The sequence below is a fragment of the Pelodiscus sinensis genome, chromosome 24, assembly GCF_049634645.1.
Source record: "Pelodiscus sinensis isolate JC-2024 chromosome 24, ASM4963464v1, whole genome shotgun sequence".
NCBI classification, from domain to species: domain Eukaryota; kingdom Metazoa; phylum Chordata; order Testudines; family Trionychidae; genus Pelodiscus; species Pelodiscus sinensis.
In genome coordinates, this window is record NC_134734.1 from 10016893 (window position 1) to 10036631 (window position 19739).

The following is a 19739-nucleotide window of genomic DNA, read 5'->3' on the forward strand; positions in this document are numbered from 1 at the left end:
TTGTGGCCGCTCTGGCCACACCTGCCATCTCCACTGCTCCCCTTCTTCTGCAGAGCCTAGAAAGCAACAGGCTGCAGGAAAAGGGCTTGTAGCACATGCAGACCTTTGCCAGCCCTGTGCCAAACCGCAGCAGCACAGGAGCCATGGCTGACCCCAGCACTCCCTCTGAACTCCCCACAGCTGCCAGCATTCCCACAGCACCCTTGGCTGCCCGTGGCCAGGGACACAAGCGAGCACCGGCCTGGACTAGTGTGGAGATCTTGAATCTCATTGAGATCTGGCACAAGGAGACCAACCTCCAGGCACTCCACACCAGAAGGAGCAACATGGGTGTCTACGGCCAGATGACTGCCAGCATGGCCGAGAAGACAGACATGCGGACCCTCAACCAGGTGCGCATGAAAATTAAAGAACTCAGGTGGGCTTACAATAAGGCCAGGGAGCAGAGCAGATGCTCTGGGGTGGCCCTGCACATGTGCCAATACTACCACCAGCTTGATACTATCCTGGGAGGGGGGTCGGTCACCTCCCTCCACTGTTGTCATGGAGTGCAACCAGGAGATGCCTGGCATCAGCTTCTGGGAGGGCGGGGTTGAGGAGGAAGAAGAGGAGGTAGCCAGCCAGTTGACCATGTCTACAAGCTAGGAGCTGCTCTTCATTCTGGAGCCAGCCCCTGTCTCCCAGGCATTGGACAAACCTGGGGAAGGCATTTCAGGTGAGTTCCATAATGTTCCCTTTACACATGGAGGGGCCGGCTGTGAGGGGCTGCGCGCTCCTCTCTTGGCCTTCTTGGCCTGAGGGTTGCACAACAGCCTGTGCACGTTGGTGCACATGGAGCACCAGTCCAGAGCACTCAGCTCCATGTGCTCTGACACAGGGACCCTTTGTTCCTTCTTACAAGGTTCCTAGAAGGGCCTGCCTTATTCTGGATTCTAAGGAGCCTCTAAGGAGGCTGGGGTCATGGAAACACATAGTAATGCTGCACATGACACAGGCTCATGCATCCACTCCTGGTCAAGTGCAGCGATGCAGAGGAGACCTTTGGTGTTGGCTCAGAGGTTAGGGCTAGGCTTCATGCGTAGCGTCTCCTGGGATGACTGCCCTTGTCACTTTTCTTCACAGTTGGGCTAGCTGCAAGCGTGGTGCATCTACCACCTCCCACACCATCCTCCCGACTTCGTGGGATCCGCCAGAGAAAGAGAACCCGCAAAGACCTGCTGCAGGATCAGATGACCTGCCTCTAGTCCCTTGTCCAAGGGCTTGATGATGAGTGCCAGGAGTGGGCCGCTGACTGGGAGGAGCACTGGGCTGACTAGGAGCAGTGGAAGGCCACCTGGGACCAGCTGTCAAGCCAGCATGAGGCCATGTGCTCACCTCAGTGATGGAGCACATGGCCTAGTACAGTGTTTCTCAACCAGCAGTACAAGTACCCTTAGGGGTACTCAAGAGAAGTCTGGGGGGTACGTCAAGACAACTGAAATTTGGAGAAAACTGAATTTTTGTTTTAAGTTTTACAGCGCTTTATTATTTTTCTATTTTATACCCAAACATTTCATTGCTTCCCAGCTACAATTAAGTTGTTTAAACAAATGTGTTGCAATGATAGAAAATAATTGTGTGTCTGAAAACTGTAGGTACCGGGGTACTTATTTTTAAAAAAAGGGGTATTTTATAAAAAATGGTTGAGAAACACTGGCCTAGTACATGGAGTGGGCCACCAGCCACCTCCCTGCCCTATCCCCACCTTCATCCCCCTGGCTTCTCCTCCTAGCCCCCCCCAGGGGCCACTGGGGCCCCCAAAAATGGGGCATTGGGACCTCAAGGCAGCTGAAGCCTCCCAGCCACCTGGAGGCAGGTCCCAGTCCTAGCCCCATCCCTGAATCCCCTTCCACGCTCCTCATTCCATGTTCTTTCCCCAGTCCCTCCACTGTTTTATATACCCCAAATAAAGATAATTGTTTGTTAACCCCCCCCCAAAAAAAAAAGAAAAAGCTTTTTTCTTTGCTCTGTGTGGGAGAGGGAAAGATGGGAAGGGAGGGATGGGGGAGGAAAGGCAACACAACAGCAATGCAGGGGCCCTTGCGGAGAGTCTCACACTGACCTTGGCTGAAACTCTCCCTCCAGGCTTCCCAGATGAGCACAGCCCCATGACGTGCTCTCTACATGGCACTGATGTCTGGCTTCTCATAAGCCCTGGCCGGCCGTTCAGCCTCTACCCCCCACCCTGGCAGGAAAGTCTGCCCCTTGCTATCGCAAAGGTTGTGGAGCACACAGCAGGCCGCCACCATGAAGGGAGTGTTTCACTTGCTGAGGTCCAGGCAGGTGAAGAGACTCCTGAACCTCCCCTTCAAGAGGCTGAACGCACCCTCCATGACCATGCGGCACCTTCTGAGCCTGGTGTTGAAGTGCTCCTTGGTGGGGTCCAGGCTGCCTGTGTAGGGCTTCATCATCCAGGGGAGCCAAGGGTAGGCTGCATCACCCAGGATGAACATGGGCACATCCACGTCCCTGACTCTGATGGTGCAATTGGGAAAAAAATGCCAGCATGCATCTTCTGGAACAGGCAGGAGTTCCAGAATATGCGGGTATCATGTGCCTTCCCTGACCACCAGACAGTGATGTCGATGAACTGGCCCTTGTGGTCCATCAGGGCCTGCAGCACCATAGAAAAATACCCCTTCCTGTTGATATAGTCCGAGGCATGGTGTTCAGGGGGCAGGATGAGGATATGAGAGCCATCTGCGGCCCCCTGCAGTTGGGGAAGCCCATGGCAGTAAAGCCATTGACGATGGTGTTGACATTGCCTAGTGACAGCCCGGTGTAGCAGCACATTGTTGATGAGCTTGGCTACCTGCAGAAGCACGGCCCCGATTGTGGATTTTCCCAGGCCGAACTGGCTCCCAATGGAGTGGTAGCTGTCCGGCGTGGCAAGTTTCCAGAGGGCAATGGCAACACACTTTTGCAGGGAGATGGCAGGTCTCATGCAGGTGTCCTGTCGCCGGAGGGCAGGGATGATTCATTTGCAGAGCTCCGGGAAGATGGCCTTCAGCATGCGGAAGTTCTGGTGCCACTGCTGGTTATCCCATCACTGCAGGATGATGCAGTCCCACAAGTCGGAACTGGGGTGCCTCCGCCAAAAGTGGCGTTCCACAGTGTCCAGAGGGCTTAGGGGGTGTTTGCAGCAGGAGCCCCAGGACATGGGTGAAGGAGTCCTCCAGTTGGGGCAGGTCATCGTTCTGCTGGAGCAGCATGTGGGCAGTGTGGACCAACTACGCCATGAGCAGTGTTCCCTCTGAGCTGAACGGCAGCCCAGCTTCACAGGTGATTAATCAGCACGCCCAGTTTGCTCCGTGCATGGAGCCCTGAGCCTCTGTCTGGAAGCTGGGCTGCTGCACAGCTTGGAGGGAACACTGGCCATGAGGCACAGCATGTGACCCGTGAGCATGGCTCTGCTTTGTAGCAGTTCTGGCTCCACGGGTGTGTCTAGACTACAGAGTTTTGTCGACAAAAGTGGACTTTTGTCGACAAAACTATACCTGCGTCCACACTACCGCTGAGTTCTGTCGACATAACGTTGACAGAACTCAGCAGTTTTGTCGACGTATGTAAACCTCATTTTACGAGGAATAACACCTTCTGTCGACAGAGTTTCTGTCGACAGAAGGTGTTATTGAATGGAAACTGTCCTTTGCGTCCAGACTACCATGTCGACAAAAGCAGCTTGCTTTGTCGACAGAACTCAATGTAGTCTGGACGCGCTTTGTCGACAGAAGTTTTGTCGACAGTATCTGTCGACAAAACTTCTGTCGACAGAAGCCTGTAGTCTAGACGTACCCCACGATGTGAGTGCTGTGGCAAAGGCAACCAGAGCACACTGCATGGGTTTGGAGTCCCACGAGCGGGGAGGCAGTGGAGGAGTGGCGTGTGAGACACAGCCATAGAGAGGAGCCCCTGAAAGCATGTGTCTCAGCTTGCCTGACCAAGCAGCTACAGGAAGTGCCTGCCCTCCTGGTGCCCTCCCTGGAGTGCTTCCAAGGGCTCTAAGTCCGAGGCAGGCTCCGATCAGTGAGGATGAGCTATTTCAAAATAATTCTGAGCTATTTCAGTGCTGCCTTGTAGTGTTGACGCGCTATTTCGATTTTGCTATTTTGGGAGTTATTATTTATTTTGAAATTATTTCCTAGTGTAGACATGCCCACAGAGAGCAGCATGGCTAGTGTGTATGCACCCACATTGTCTACTCACACAGAAACCTGGATCACACACACAGCGGTCTGGATTGCACATAGAATCATAGAGCTGGAAGAGACCTCAGGAGGTCATCAAGTCCAGCCCCCTGCCCAAGGCAGGACCAATCCCAACTAAATCAACCCTGCCAGGGCTTTGTCAAGCTGAGACTTAAACACCTCTAGGGTTAGACATTCCACCACCTCCATAGGTAACCCATTCCAGTGCTTCACCACCTGCCTGGGGAAATAGTTTTTCCTAATATCCAACCTAGACCTCCCCCACTGTAACTTGAGACCATTGCTCCTTGTTCTGCCATCTGTCACTACTGAGAACAGCCTTTCTCCAGCCTCTTTGGAACCTCCCTTCAGGAAGTTGAAGGCTGCTATCAAATCCCCCCTCACTCTTTTCTTCAGCAGACTAAACAAACCCAAATCCCACAGTCTCCTCATAGGTCATGTGCTCCAGCCCCCTAATCATTTTGGTCACCCTCCGCTGAATCCTCTTCAATGCATCCACATCCCTTCTGTAGTGGGGGGCCCAGAACTGGACACAATATTCCAGATGTGGCCTCACCAAAGCTGAATAAAGGGGAATAATCACTTCTCTGGATCTGCTGGCAGTGCTTCTCCTAATGCACCCTAATATGCCATTAGCTTGGCTACAAGGGCACACTGTTGACTCATATCCAGCTTCTCATCCACTGTAATCCCCAGGTCCTTTTCTGCTGAACTGCTACTTAGCCATTCAGTCCCCGCCTGTAACAATGCTTGGGATTCTTCTGTCCCAAGTACAGGACTCTGCACTTGTCCTTGTTGAACCTGATCAGATTTCTTTTGGCCCAATCCTCTAATCTGTCCAGGTCACTCTGGACCCTATCCCTGCCCTCAAGCATATCTCCCTCTCCCTCTAGCTTAGTGTCATCTGCAAACTTGCTGAGGGTGCAATCCATCCCCCCCATCTAGGTCATTAATAAAGATGTTTAACAAAACCGGTCCAAGAACCGATCCTTGGAGCACTTCGCTAGAAACCAACCACCAACCTGATATCGAGCTGTTGATCACTATTCATTGGGCCTGATGGTTTAGTCAGCTTTCTATCCATCTTACAGTCCTTGTATCCAATCCATATTCCCTTAACTTGCTTGCAAGAATATTGTGGGAGACCGTATCAAAAGCTTTGCTAAAGTCAAGGTATATCACATCCACTGACTTTCCCATATCCACAGAACCAGTTACCTCATCATAGAAGCTAATCAGATTGGTCAGGCACGACTTGCCCTTTGTGAATCCATGTTGACTATTCCTGATCACTTTCCCCTCTTCCAAGTGCTTCAAAATGGATTCCTTGAGGATCTCCTCTATGATTTTTCCAGGGACCTGAGGAAAGGCTGACTGGTCTGTAGTTCCCTGGATTGTCCTTCTTCCCTTTTTTTAAAGATGGGCACTACAGTTGCCTTTTTCCAGTCATCCAGGATGTCTCCCAATCTCCATGAGTTTTCAAAGATAATGGCCAAAGGCTCTGCAATGACATTTGCCAACTCCCTCAGTACCCTCGGATGCATTAAATCTGGGCCCATGGATTTGTGTATGTTTAGCTTTTCCAAATAGTTCCTAACTTGTTCTTTCCCCACCAAGGGCTGTCCACCTCCTTCCCATATTGTGTTGCCTAGTGCATTTGTCTAGGAGTTGACTTTTTCCGTGATGACAGGCAAAGAAAGTATTGAGTATTTCAGCCTATCCCACATCATGTCACTAGGGGTATGTCTAGACTACATGGTTCCGTCGATGGAGCCATGTAGATGAGTTTACTAGACATAGGGAAATAAAGCAGCATTTTAAATAATCGCTGCTTCATTTACATCAAAATGGCCGCCACGCTGTGCCGATCAGCTGTTTGGTGGCACAGCAGGGCAGTCTGAACGCTCTGTGGTTGACAACGGAAGCCTTTGTCGACTGCTCCGGTAAACCTCATTCCACGAGGCTAATCTGGTCACCTTCCATATTTTCTTTTCTTGCTGCACATCGGGATGGTTTCTTCCTGTGCCTTCAATACGGTTTCTTTAAAATACTGCCAGCTGTCCTGGATTCCTTTCCCCTTCATATTAGCATCCCAGGGAATCCTGCCCATCAGTTCTCTGAGGGAGTCAAAGTCTGCTCTTCTGAAGTCTAGGGTGTGTATTTTGCTACTCTCCTTTCTTTCTTTGGTCAGGATCCTGAAATCTACCATCTCATGATCACTGCTTCCCAGGCTGTCACCCACCTCTACTTCCCCTACTAGTTCCACCCTGTTTCTGAGCAGCAGGTCAAGCTGCGCATGGCCCCTGATTGTTTTCTTCAGCACTTGTACCAAGAAGTTATCCCCAACATTCTCCAAAAACTTCCTGGATTGTCTGTGTACTGCTGTATTCGTCTCCCAACAGATGTCAGGGTGATTAAAATCGCCCACGAGAACCAGGGCCTGCGATCTAGAAGCTTCTCTCAGTTGTCCAAAGAAAGCTTTGTCTACCTCATCCACCTGATCTGGTGGGCTATAGCAGACACAGGGCTGGCCCGAACCCTTTTGGTGCCCTTGGCCCAGGCGCACAGCGCATGCGCGAGCTCATCCGTGGGGTGCAGGCCCGCCTCCCCCCAGGGTGAACGGGCCCGCCCCCAGGGCGTACGGTGCATGTGCGGGCAAGCCATGGCCGCTGGTGCGCAGCTTGGGGCCCACCCCTGGGGCACTCGGTGCATGCGCTGCCCAGCCTGGCCTGGCCAGTGCTGCTGGCGCATGCGCCAGGCCGTGCAGGGTCCCGCGGTGCCGACCAGCAGCGCCCTTCCCCCCACAGCTGTGGGGCCCTGCACAACCACAACATCACCCCTGTTGCTTCCACCTCTAAATTTAACCCATAGACTCTCAACAGTCTTTTCTCCCTCTAAGTACTGGAGCTCCAAACAATCATACTGCTCTGTTGCATACAATGCAACTCCTCCTCCTTTTCTCCCCCCGCCTGTTCTTCATGCGCACTCTCCCCTTGCCCCTAGGCCTGGATAGAATGCATTCACACACACATACAGAGGCCTGGTTCGTGCACAGACAGGGGTCACGTGCATCGTCTTGTACTTCTGTGATCTAGGCTGCCTTGTGTGTGCTTGCGTGTCTCTAAGTAAACACAGATGCGCACACTCAAAGAGGGCTACACGCACACAGACGAAGAGAGTTAGATTTCTCACACGGATACTTTCCACTGTCTTTTTCTGTCTTATGCATGCAAGTGTAAATTTTTCTCACATAGACACGCACAGACCTAGAACTGTCACACACACAGACATCACTGCGCAGACCTAGATCACATATACCCCCCAAATCTCACACACACACTGGCATAATTCATATGTACCCCCCATATCTCACACACATGTAGACCTAGATGACAAATCTCTCACACATATAGACCAGAATCATACATACCCCCGAGTTCTCACATACACTCGTCTAAGCCAGGGCCGGATGGCGGCATGGGCGAGCCGGGCAGCTGCCCAGGGCACCAACTGATGGGGGGCACCTGATGGCAGCTGTAAGGGGCAAGCGGCGTCCCTTACAGTTGCCATCAGGTGCCACGTGCCCGGCTTCCGCAGCGCCAGCCTGCCCGCATCCCCGTGGCACCAGCCAGCAGCGCCCTTCCCCCCACGGCCGCGGGGCCCTATACAGCCTGGCATGTGCACCAGCAGCAATAACCGGGCTGGACTAGGCCACGCTTGCGCCGTGCGCCCTAGGGGCAGGCCCACTCCTGCACTGTGCACCCGGGGGCAGTGCCATGTGCCCATACTCGGGGCGCCAGAATACCTCGGGCCGGCCCTGGTCTAAGCTCAAATGTACCCCCCATATCTCACACAGGCACAGGCCTATATCACATGTATCCCCCAAATCTCACACAAAAGCAGGTCATAAAACACACACACACACACCTCACAGAGACACGGGCTTGGATCACATGTCCTCCCTTGCCCCACCAAATCTCAAACACACGCAGGCCTAGATCACGTGTGCGAGCATACACACAGAAAGGCACAGAGCTTCCCCACCCTTCAGTCACACAAACAGACGTCTATGACCCTGACTTAGGCCTCTTGGTGCATGTTTGTGTCTACGTGAACTACAAACATGCACAAAGCAGTCACACACACACACACACACACACACACACACACACACACACACAGCCCACAGCTGTCTCGCATACACTAGCTTGAACATGTCTATGTACACACACATAGACCTAGATCACACACACAGGATCATACACACAGAACCATAAATTACACACGCGCGCCTACATCAGGCACATACACACACCTAAATCTCACACACAGAGGCTAAATCACAGACACTCACACACAAGCCTAGATCACGCACACAGAGGCCTGAATCCCTCTCTGTCTCAGGCACATACATGACTAGATCTCACACACATAGGGCTCGTCTACACTGGCCCCTTTTCCGGAAGGGGCATGTAAATTTCATGAGTCGTAGTAGGGAAATGCGCGGGGGATTTAAATATCCCCCACGGCATTTAAATAAAAATGTCCGCCGCTTTTTTCCGGCTTTTAAAAAAGCCGGAAAAGAGCGTCTACACTGGCCCCGATCCTCCGGAAAAGGGCACTTTTTCCGGAGGATCGGGGCCAGTGTAGACACTCTTTTCCGGCTTTTTTAAAAGCCGGAAAAAAGCGGCGGACATTTTTATTTAAATGCCGCGGGGGATATTTAAATCCCCCGCGCATTTCCCTACTACGACTCATGAAATTTACATGCCCCTTCCGGAAAAGGGGCCAGTGTAGACGTAGCCGTAGTCTAGATTACACTTACACACACACACACACACACACACACACGCCTAGATCCTCCCCCCCACATACACACAGGCACACACACACCTAGATCATACTCAGCACCTTAGATCACACAAACAGAAGCCTGGATCGCTCTCTCTCTCTCTTTCACACACACACACACACACACACACACACACACACACACACACACACACACACTTAGCCTAGATCACACACACTTAGCTTAGATGACTCCTCCCCCTAGCTCCCGCCCCCTCGATCTCATGTAAGGCCTGACTACACATTCAACACACTGGCCCACACCTCTCTCGCACAGACTAGTTTGCACACGCATGTGTAGACACACACACACAAACACACTCCTGCAATGTCCGCTCACACACAGCTTGTCCCTGCAAGCTCTCTAAAGCCCAGCCAGGACATCAACAACAGCAGAGATGATGTCATAGAGCTGGGTGGATGACCTCATGGTTCCTGGAGTGCCAAGGAGCGAGGTGGGGGGCTGTGTATGACCTGCCCTAGTCCTGCCCTTGGGAGATTCACACCAAAGTGCTGGGGGGACAGGTCTGGACCCCAGCCCGAGGTAAGGACCAGAGACCTGGTCTGGGCTAAAGGCCAGTACCCCAACTGCAAGCATGGCTGGCTCTGAGCAGGGCATGGGGGAGGGAATGGGGCCCAGTGTTTTAGAGCCAGGGGGCCGGGAGCCAGGACTCTTAGATTTTCTCCCTGGCTCTGGGAGGAGAGCAGGGGCTAGTGAATGCAAGGTGTTGGGAGCCAGGACTCCTGGGTTCTCTCCCCATCAAGGGGAGGAGGGCAGGGCTGGTGGGCTAGAGGAGGAGCGCTGGGAGCCAGGACTGCTAGATGGACAGCCAGGGTCAGGGCTATGTAAGGGACTGGCTGGGTGCTGGGTGCGTCTATAAGGACAGACAGACAGGGGGAAGAAGATGAGGCTGGACAGATGGATGGGGGAAGGCAGGCGTAGATGGGGAGAGACAGATTTGGGAGATGGGCTGGATGAGGTAGGGGAGAATTGTAGACTGGCCGCTCCAGTCTGGGATGACCAGACATGCCCCATTGGTAGCTCTTACCCCAAGGCGTAATGGTCAGCGCAATGGGGCAATAACTTCTTGCACCTTCCTGCTCCTGCATGGTGGGGTCATAGGTCACAGATGGGCCAGATCCTGACAGCCCATGAGGGCCCAGCCACTCCACTTACTCACTCCTTGGCTACACCCCTAAAGCTGGTGGCCCCCCTCCCAGACCTGGACTTCCACCTAGCGTGGACTCTGCCTTGCTATCCCCCAGATGAGACCCCCCCGGTCGACTGCCCCAGCTCTGGCTCTCCAGAACTAGGCTGGTGGAGGCCCCCGCCCTCCTGGTCCTGAAAGAGTCAGGCACCTGCTTGAGGGATGGAGGGGTACAGAGACAGCAGAGGCAACGGAGGTATGTGGATGGGGCAGATGGAAGGACAGAGGGAAAATGGGTGGAGGGTTAGACAGATGGGGTAGATGGAGAAGAGGGATGAATAGATGGAGATGGATGGATGGCATGTTTAGAGGGACAGATGGATGGGGTAGATGGGCATGAATGGATGGATGGAGAGAAGAGCAAATGAAAGGACGGATGTTTGGAGGGGGATGGAATGGAAGGAAGGGCAGATGGCTAGGGTGCAGGGGATGGACATATGGATGGGATGAAGGACAAAGGGATGGATGGAGGAGCAGATGGAAGGATAGAGGGATGGGTGGAGGGGGATGGAAGGACAGGGCAAATGGAAGAATGGATGGATGACGGTAGATGGGACCAACTGAAGAGGGGGATGCTGTAGATGATCCCTGGGCAACAGATAATCTGGTTTCTCTCCCATTGACCTCCCTTCCTTCCTTCACCAGGCCACGGTGTGAATGCTACCCCTTGCCGGTCCCATCGCCATGACGCCACCCAGCACACCACCCTGGCCGCTGGCCACCCTGCTGCGCTCCTCCCGCCCCTGCTCCCCCACCCCTGCAGTGCCAGCCCGCTGGCTGCTCTGGCGCCGCTACCGCCTGTCAGAGAGCATGAAGGGACTGCTGGTGGCGCTGCTCGGGGGCGGGGTGCCGGCTGGCTTTGTGGCCCCTTTTACCCGCATGGCCCACGAGGCCTCGTCCATCCCCTCGCTGGAGATCCTGCTGGTCCGCTGCCTCTTCCACCTGGCCTTCGCCTGGTGCCTGCGCTGCCGCCGAGCCCCGCTGCTGGGGCCTGCTCCAGGCCGCCGACGCTTGCTGATGCATGCAGCTGCCAATGTGGTTTCCGTGGCCTGTGCCTACAGTTCTTTCGTGGTGGTGCCCAGTGGCAATGCCGCCACCGTGCGCAAGGGCTCCTCCACTGTGGGCTCAGCCCTTCTGGCGCTGTGTGTGGAGAGCCGCCCACTAAGCGGCTATGACTGGTTTGGGTTGGTGGGCAGCACCTTGGGCTTGCTGATCATGGTAGTGCCAGATCTGCTTAGCCTGGATGCCAGCACTCGGCTGGCTGATGCCTTTGGGTATGTCTTGGCTTGCCTGGGCGGCGTGGCTTTGGCCTTGACTCTGGTCATCTTCCGGGCCTTAGATTTCCCAGCCAAGCTGCCCACAGCTGCCTTCGCCTTCGGGGCACTGGGGGGCCTGGTGTGTGCCCCTGCCATGTTCCTGCTGCAGGAGCCAGTGCTGCCTGCCGACCCGCTCACCTGGACCTGCACGGTGGCCATCGGGGTCCTGGCCATGGTGTCCTTTCTGTGTGCCAGCCACGCAGCCACTCTGGCTCACCCGGCACTGGTGTGCGCCGTGCTGCACTCCGAGGTGGTGGTGACACTGGCCGTGCAGTACTATGTTCTGCAGGAGGCCGTGACACCCTTTGATGTCATGGGAGCTGGCGTCATCCTGGGTAGCATTGCCATCATTGCCGCCCAGAACGTCAGCTGCCACCCACAGGATGAGGATGAGGATGAGAATGAAGATGAAGGAAGGCAGGAGGGCTGAAAGTGGAGATGGCAGCTGGGGTGGTGACAGGATCTTCTGCCCCCTTGACATGCCTGGAGGGGACTCCCAAGGACCAGATGTAGCAGGGACCCTGCATCCTATGGACACACCTGGAAGATATTCCCACGTGCCAGGTATAGCTGAGACCCTCTACCCCATGGACATGCCTGTTGGAGACCCCCCTGTACCAACTGTAGCTGGGACCCTCCACCTAATGGACAAACGTGTTCGACACCCCCTCCATGTGCCACATTGTTGGGACACTCCAGCATTTGGATCCCTGGTTGAGATCCCTATGTTCCCAAGCTGCCCCGGGACCCGTTGTCCCATGGACACACCTGAAAGAAATCCTCATGTCCAGGTGTAACTGGGGCCCTCTGCTCCATGGACACACTTGGAGAAGACTCTGAAGCACATGCCGCCATGGACTACAGGGGTTTCTTTGGCCCTCAAACGAGGCCTGATCCCACAGGGCACTGGTGGACACTGGTGTGGAGATGCATGCCCTATGATGATTGCACGGGACGGCAGCTCCTCTTGCGGTGCAGATGGGAGGAAGGAACTGGCCCAGTCCAGGGCCACCAGCCACACTGGAACTTGGCTTTCTAAAACTCTTCCTCAACAGTTCTTCCGGCCAGATGCCACCAGACAGGTGGATGTAACGTGTCCAAAGCAAGAGTCAGAAATAAAACTTGTATGTTTGAGGATGGGATGCAGGGGCAGCTATAGATTTCCGCATGGACTTAGCCACCCTAAATAGCCATTTCCATCCATCCAGCCCAGTATCCTAACTGTCATGTTGCTCACCTGTTGTGATGCTGTAAATGCCCCACCAGCCCATACCTTCCCTCCTCCTTAGATCTCTTTCTGACCTCTGCTTATTACAGCTCAGCTCTGGCCTTGAAGCATGAGGTTTAAAACGTGGACTGGGCTCTGGAGCCCGGAAAGGGGCTAAATCGGTGAAGTGGAAAGGGAAAAGGAGACATCCATATGAGCTGGGATCCTGCAGCCCCCGACATGACGGAAGCCTAGTCACTTGGTGGTGCTCCAAGCTGTTTCTGCTGTGGCCACGACTGGGCTCTGGGGCATTTATGTTTTCATTGCAAAACCTTGGGGCTGCGTCTACACTGGCAAGATTTTGCACAAAAGCGCCCACTTTTGCGCAAAATCTTGCCGCCTGTCTACACTGGCTGTGAGTATTTGTGCAAGAATACTGACGTTGTAATGTACAAAATCAATGCTTCTTGCACAAATACTCTGACGCTCCGCTCAGGGATAAGCCCTCTTGCGCAAGTATTCTTGCGCAAGAGGCCAGCGTAGACAGCCAAGTTAATTTCTTGCGCAAGAGAGAGTCTACACTGGCACAGATGCTTTTGCGCAAAAGCACATGCCAGTGTAGATGCTCCCTTGCGCAAATAGTTTTAATTGAAAAACTTTTCCATTAAAAGTATTTGCGCAAAATCATGCCAGTGCAGACGCAGCCTGGAAGTGGTGCATCGCTTTGGCGGGGGGCCTGGTGGTTAGAGCTGAGGGACTGTATATCAAAACTGCTGGTTTCTCTCCCCAGCTCTCAGAGGGGCAGTGGGGCTGGCAGTTACAGCACCAGGAATCATACCAGAAACAGACACGCCAGGGCAGGGTGAGCAATGCAGGGTTCCAGCTTTATTTAATATCTGCTTGTCAGGGCCCTTCTGTTCCATTCTTCCGGGGAGGAGAGGGGGGGCAGGCAATCATCAGGCAGGAGCCCCTTAGAGTCACCCTAATCCAGACTCCTCTGCCATCTGGCCCAGACCAGCTCTCCATTCAAATGCTAATAGAGCCACAAACCTTTATAGGAGATACCAACCACCTGGGGGTTATATTGACCCTTAACTTACACCTCAGACCAGCCTGCTCCTTCTAGGAAACGTGCACTCCCATCCAGCCCCAGGGCAGGGACAAGGCCTGTCCCCTCTAGGGGATGTCAGTTCCCATCCAGTCCCAGAATGGAGACTGGCTGGCTCAGAGGGGTGGCGAACAAGGTCCAGGTCTACAGGGTGGGCCCAATGGGTGCTGGTTTTGAATACACACCAATGCCATCTAGTGTCCAATGGAGGAGCTGCACTCACAGCCATGCTCCAACAGGGACCTTCCAGCAGGTGAAGTTGGGGGAGGGGCCTTGATCATATTCCTCCCAAACCCTTATTTCCCCCCCATAACTCAATGGTCCCCCATCCCCACCAGCATCCTACAGTTCTAGGGTCCCCTAGTCTCCCCACCCAAATATGTGTTAATTAGGGATGTTAGGAAGCGAGTAATCAGCTAATTGTGTAGTCCAGTGTTTCTCAACCTTTTTTTGCTCATGGCCCCCTTCTGAGCCTCATTCATCATACGCCTGGCAGTTAAGTGTTTGGGTGGCCCCCTAATGTTCCATTTTTTTTCCAAGTGACCCCTAGAAGTAAGGTGTGGCCCCCTGGGGAGCCATATGGCCCACATTGAGAACCACTGGACTGTAGTCAATAGAATTTCTAATTTAAATTGCAGAGCCACAGCGGGGATAGGTCCTGGATCCAGCATGAACCGGGAACTGAGCCAGGCATGCTCAGTTCTGGCTCACACTGGGTCCAGGAGCCCCTGTCTGCGGGAGGTACTAGTAGGTAGCTGGGACCTCCAACGGACAGGGGCTGCTGCCAGAGCAGCTTCTATTCACGGCCAGCCTGGGCCGCCATGGACAGGGGCTGCTGCCAGAGCAGCCACTGTTCGCAACCATAGGCTGCTTCATGGCAGCCTCTCCTGCCCCCTCCCCCCCAAGCTCCTACTTCTCTCCCTTGCTGCCTTTGATAGAGGCAGTTGACTCAAGTAGTTGACTGGACTACCTGATCAGCCTAGGCTTATGGGGTAGTCAAATACTTGCTTACATCCCTAGTGTTAATATCACTGCCTCCTCCCCTTCAGATACTTCCAATTGACCCAGAAGCCACTGATCAGCTCCCATTGGTCTTTTGAGTGCCCCCTCAGCCTTTGGGCCTCTTCCACCTCTTTCTCTCTCTCTCTCTCTCTCTCCATTCCCACTCAGGGTGGCTTCCCCACACTCCCCTTGTGTAGCAACAACCCTACCTGCCACCATCGCTGGCCTTACTTTCTCCCCAACCTTGCCAAATTCAATGTACAGTGCTATGATAAAGCAGGAGTTTTCCATACTATTTCTAGGAAGCCCCAGTTTCCCCATACATCATATAGTGAGGGGACAAGGGTTCATTTCACTCCCAGGGCAAACAAAGGCATAGACGTGAATGCCAGCTGCACATCAGGATTGATAAAAAGGGCACTGATTGAGACTGACTCACATAAACAAATGGTCTGGTAACACTTTACAGACCAGGCATGTCAAATTGGCATTTGGAGGGCCACATGCAGCCTGATCAAAATTTTTTGTGCCCCGCCAGAACATTTGTATAAAAGAATGAAGTGCAGCCCGCTGGCCACTCGGAGCCGAGTGCCTGCTCACGCGCTCATGGCCGGCTGGGAGCACTGCACTGGGCATGCCAGCAGACACTCACAGCTGGCCGCTGTGCTCACGCCACCCCAGCGCCTCAGGCGGCAACGTTGACTCCAGGACCCAGGTATTAGATTGGAGGGGCTGGGAGAGCCTGGCTCTGGGGGAGTGGGGAGGCATTAGGTTGGAGGTGCCTGGCTCCGGGGGAGGGAGGAGGCATTAGGTTGGGGGGTCCTGGCTCTGGGGGAGTGGAGGAGGATTGGGTTAGAACGGGGGTATAGAAGTGCCTGGCTCCGGGGGAGAGGAAGGGGTTATTTTGTTAATATTTTGGTTTTTATTTATTTATTCCCAAATAAAATCACAAAGGCTTTGTCTACACTGGCTTCTTGTGCAAGTACAGCCGTTCTTGCGAAAGAATCTGCAGTGTCCACACTGCCCGTCCGCTCTCGCACAAGGAAATTTACAGTATGGCATGGTAAGAGAGGGCTTCTTGCGCAAGAGCTACACTCTTTTTTTATCAGGTGTAAGCCCTCTTGTGCAGGAGCTCTTGCACAAGAGGGCAATGTAGACGCTCGCCAGGAATTTCTTGTGCAAGAAAGCCCTATGGCTAAAATGGCCATCAGAGCTTTCTTGCTCAAGAGAGCGTCCACACTGCCATGGGAGCTCTTGCGCAAAAGCACATCTCGCACATGGCAGTGTGGACGTTTTCTTGAGCAAGGCTTCTTGCGCAAGAACCCGGCAATGTAGTCATAACCAAAATGTTTATTAATTTTATATCAATAAATATGTCAATTTTTTGCAATTGCATGAATAATTATATCTTTATGCAAAATTTCAAACTTACAAAGTATCTGAAATTTTTTCAGAACCTGTTCTATTTGATTAACCATGGTCTATACTTGTTTTTATTTCAACAAAACAAGTTATGTATCATATACAAATTTAAAAGTACCTTAAATTTATATTTAAATTAAAAATCATGTAAAATGTATTTTAAAATTATTTAATATGAGCAAATAACAATTTTACACAAATTATTGTAATATTATAAAATATACCTAAATCAATCTATAATAATAAATAAGAACATAAGAACAGTTGTACTGGGTCAGACCAAAGGTCCATCCAGCCCAGTAGTCTGTCTGCCAACAGTGGTCCAACCAGGTCCAGAGAGAGTGGACCGAAGACAACAATCAAGCGATTTGTCTCCTGCCATCCCTCTCCAGCTTCTGACAAACAGAGGCCAGGGACACCATTTCTATCCCCTGGCTAATTGCCTTTTATGGACCTAACCTCCATGAAATTATCTAGCTTCTCTTTAAACTCTATTATAGTCCTAGCCTTCACAGCCTCCTCTGGCAAGGAGTTCCACAGGATGACTACACGCTCTGTGAAGAACTTTCTTTTATTAGTTTTAAACCTGCTACCCATTAACTTAATTTGGTGTCCTCTAGTTCTTCTATTATGGTAACTAATAGACTTTCTAACAAAGTACCTTTTCATTGGTGGCCCTAGGATTGCCAAGTGTCCAGTATTGGTGCCTTCTGTCTGGCACCTAAAATGTTTTGGGTTTTTTTTTTGCTCAGTAAAACATCTGGGAACCCTAGGTGGCCCTGAAAGCTATCAGTTTTTGTTTGTGCGGTCCTCAGGAGGCTTTGAGCTTGACATGCCTGTTGTAGACTAACAAAACGTATACGGCTATGTCTACACTGGCGGGTTCTCGCACAAGAACATCTCGCACAAGGGTTCTTGTGCAAGAACTCTTGCGCAAGGACATGTCCACAGTGCCATGTGCTTTTGCGCAAGAGCGTCCATGGCAGTGTGGACACTCTCTTGCACAAGAAAGCTCCAATGGCCATTTTAGTCATAAGGCTTTCTTGCACAAGAAACCCCGGCTGCGCATCCACACTGCCCTCTTGCGCAAGAGAGCTTACATGTGTTAGAAAAGAGCGTAGCTCTTGCGCAAGAAGCCCTCTCTGACCACGCTTTACTGTAAATCTTCTTGCACAACAGCAGGCGGGCAGTGTGGACGCTCTGTGGAAGAATGGCTGTTCTTGCACAAGAACCGGCCAGTGTAGACATTGCCGTAGATGGTATCATGAGCTTTTGTGGGCACAGCCCATTTCTTCAGCTAACCGGTCTGAAGAATCTTCACATCTGAAGAAGTGGGCTGTGCCTTCAAAAGCTCATGATACCATCTACATGTTTTCTTAGTCTATAAAGTGCTACCAGACCATTTGTTGTTTTTTAAGTTTATCCTGTATAGACTAACTCAGCTACCCCCTGAAGCTTCACATCAACAAGTCAGTCAGAGAGATAATGCAAGAACCAGCAACATTCAGGTTGACTCTCCTCCCTTGGAAGCCAGACAGAGACCTTGGCTCAAGGCCCCAGCACTGTCTACAGGGATGGTCAGGTTAGGCCCCTAGGAGAAGAAGATATTTTTCATACTCTTCAGTGGTAACTTTCGAGTGTAAAAATGATCCAGAGCAATGTAAACTGCTAAGATTTTGCCCAGATGTATGATTCCCCACACCACCTGCTATCGAGGGTAGACAGACACCAGCAATTTCTGGGCTGATCTAATAGTGCTTCAGGTGCAAGAAACCAAGCTGATGGGGAAGTCAGATCTATTTGGAGCCCTCTGTAAGGTTAAAATATACAGATCAGGGTTGCGTTAATGGAGAGGCCAGGGCCAGCAGCCGGTGGGGAATCTGTAGAGCCCAAGGCTAATACAAAATTTGTATCTGCAAAAGCGAGCTGCGGCTACCCGCGCTGACAGGCTCCAGGGCCCTGAAACGCCCCAGGCTCCAGGGCGTTAGGGAAAGGGGATTTGTGCCGGTTCCCCCTCGGGCGCGGGGAGAAAGGGCTGTTGAGACCCGACTCCCCCGCTGGCAAAGCCCCGCCGTGCAGAGGGCCGGGGCCGGGGCCCGACAGACGCGCCCGCCCCTCCCCCCGCAGAGGGTGAACCGGGCGGAAACTTGGGACTCGGGCGACCCCCTGCTCCAAGACTCGCCGCCGACGCGCCCGGAACCAGCCCACCCCCCGAACCTGCCCCCGCCAGCCAGACCCCCCCCCCCCCCCGGGCCCGGACAGCGCCCTGAACGGACACTTTGAACCGGCCCGCTCCGGAGCAAGGCCCGAGCCGCGGCCTGTCCCAGCCCGCGCGGCCGCCCCGCCAGGCGCCTCTCTCAGCCAGTGTCTCACGCCAGGCCCCAGCTCCACAGGCCCCACCTGGAGCCTTCCCGGCGCAACGCCCCTCCCCTATCTCCAGCCCTTTCCGACCAACCCCCACCTCCGCTCATGCATATTCACGAAGGCTGATTTAACTATTCATATGGAGGGGGCGCGAGCGGTGGGGGTGAGGGGGTGTTGATTAATTATTCAGGAGGATGTACCATGGTACCGGAGAGGAGGGAGCGTTAATAAAAGAACCGTGGGCCATCCCGGCCCGATTCATTCCCTTCCTTTCCTACCCAAAGTAGGGAGCAAAAAATGCAATTCCGCGTCTCTATCCGAATATGTCACACGTAGACCCTCATCCTAGGACGCTCCCACCGCCTTTGCACTTAGTTCAGTCTCCTTCCTCCTCACCTCCCTTTTTCGCTCCAACGGCTGGCTCCCTCCCAGATCTTGACCACGCCCCTTGTCGTGCGTGCTTGTCCCTGCCGCCGGGACCAGGAATCCCCGCGGCAGGAGGCGGGGGGAGGCGAGGCTATATAAGACAGCTCCCTGCTGCTCGCGGCTCAGTCGCGCTGAGGAGCGCGGAGGGGACGGATCGGAGTGGGAGGGGGCGCGTGCGGGAGGGCGCACCGATCCGTAGGGGCTGCGGTATTTGGGGGGGTTCCCTCCCCGGTAAGAGGGGCGGGGGTCCCGGAGCGGGGAGGAGGGAGACAAGACCGTTTCAGCCGCAGGACAAGGCCGCCGCCTCGCGCGGGCGCGTCACGTGATCCAATATGCACGGGGGGCCGCCCTCCGGGGACAGCGCGTGCCCGCTGCGCACTATCAAGCGCGTGCAGTTCGGCATCCTCAGCCCTGATGAGATGGTGGGTGCCCGGGAGCGAAGGCGAATTTGGGGGGCGTGACGTACAATGCAGTTGGGGGTGCATTGCACAAGGGAATGCGTCGCACGATGTAATAGTATATTGGGGGTGCGTTGTACTGTACAATGGTTGTTCAGAGTATATTGGGGTGCAATGCACCGTGTAATTG

At 53.5% G+C, this 19739-nt stretch overlaps 3 protein-coding genes across 4 annotated transcripts in view; 2 read left to right on the plus strand and 1 right to left on the minus strand.

Annotated features, from left to right (window-relative positions):
• The window catches only part of ZBTB4 (zinc finger and BTB domain containing 4), a 44118-nt gene extending 24974 nt beyond the window's left edge, over positions 1 to 19144 (minus strand). Inside the window, exon 1 of the mRNA XM_075907736.1 lies at positions 19122 to 19144. The gene's annotated coding sequence lies outside the window, so the exon portion shown is untranslated. The remainder of the gene's footprint in view (positions 1 to 19121) is intronic.
• On the plus strand, positions 9516 to 12764 carry LOC112546982 (solute carrier family 35 member G3-like). 2 transcript variants are annotated; one of them, XM_075907518.1, is made up of 3 exons: positions 9533 to 9642; positions 10365 to 10502; positions 10952 to 12764. In XM_075907518.1, exon 3 carries the CDS (start codon positions 10964 to 10966, stop codon positions 12050 to 12052), a length of 1089 nt encoding a protein of 362 aa, XP_075763633.1. In that variant the 5' UTR covers positions 9533 to 9642; positions 10365 to 10502; positions 10952 to 10963; the 3' UTR covers positions 12053 to 12764. The 2 variants fall into 2 exon arrangements, with proteins under 2 accessions (XP_075763634.1, XP_075763633.1); XM_075907519.1 differs by lacking the exon at positions 10365 to 10502 and having other exon boundaries at positions 9516 to 9642.
• A 189-nt stretch (positions 19145 to 19333) lies between the features above and the next one.
• POLR2A (RNA polymerase II subunit A) overlaps positions 19334 to 19739 on the plus strand; it is a 28125-nt gene continuing 27719 nt past the window's right edge. The window contains exon 1 of the mRNA XM_075907730.1: positions 19334 to 19573. Coding sequence (XP_075763845.1) covers positions 19484 to 19573 — 90 coding nt within the window. The 5' untranslated portion in view covers positions 19334 to 19483. The remainder of the gene's footprint in view (positions 19574 to 19739) is intronic.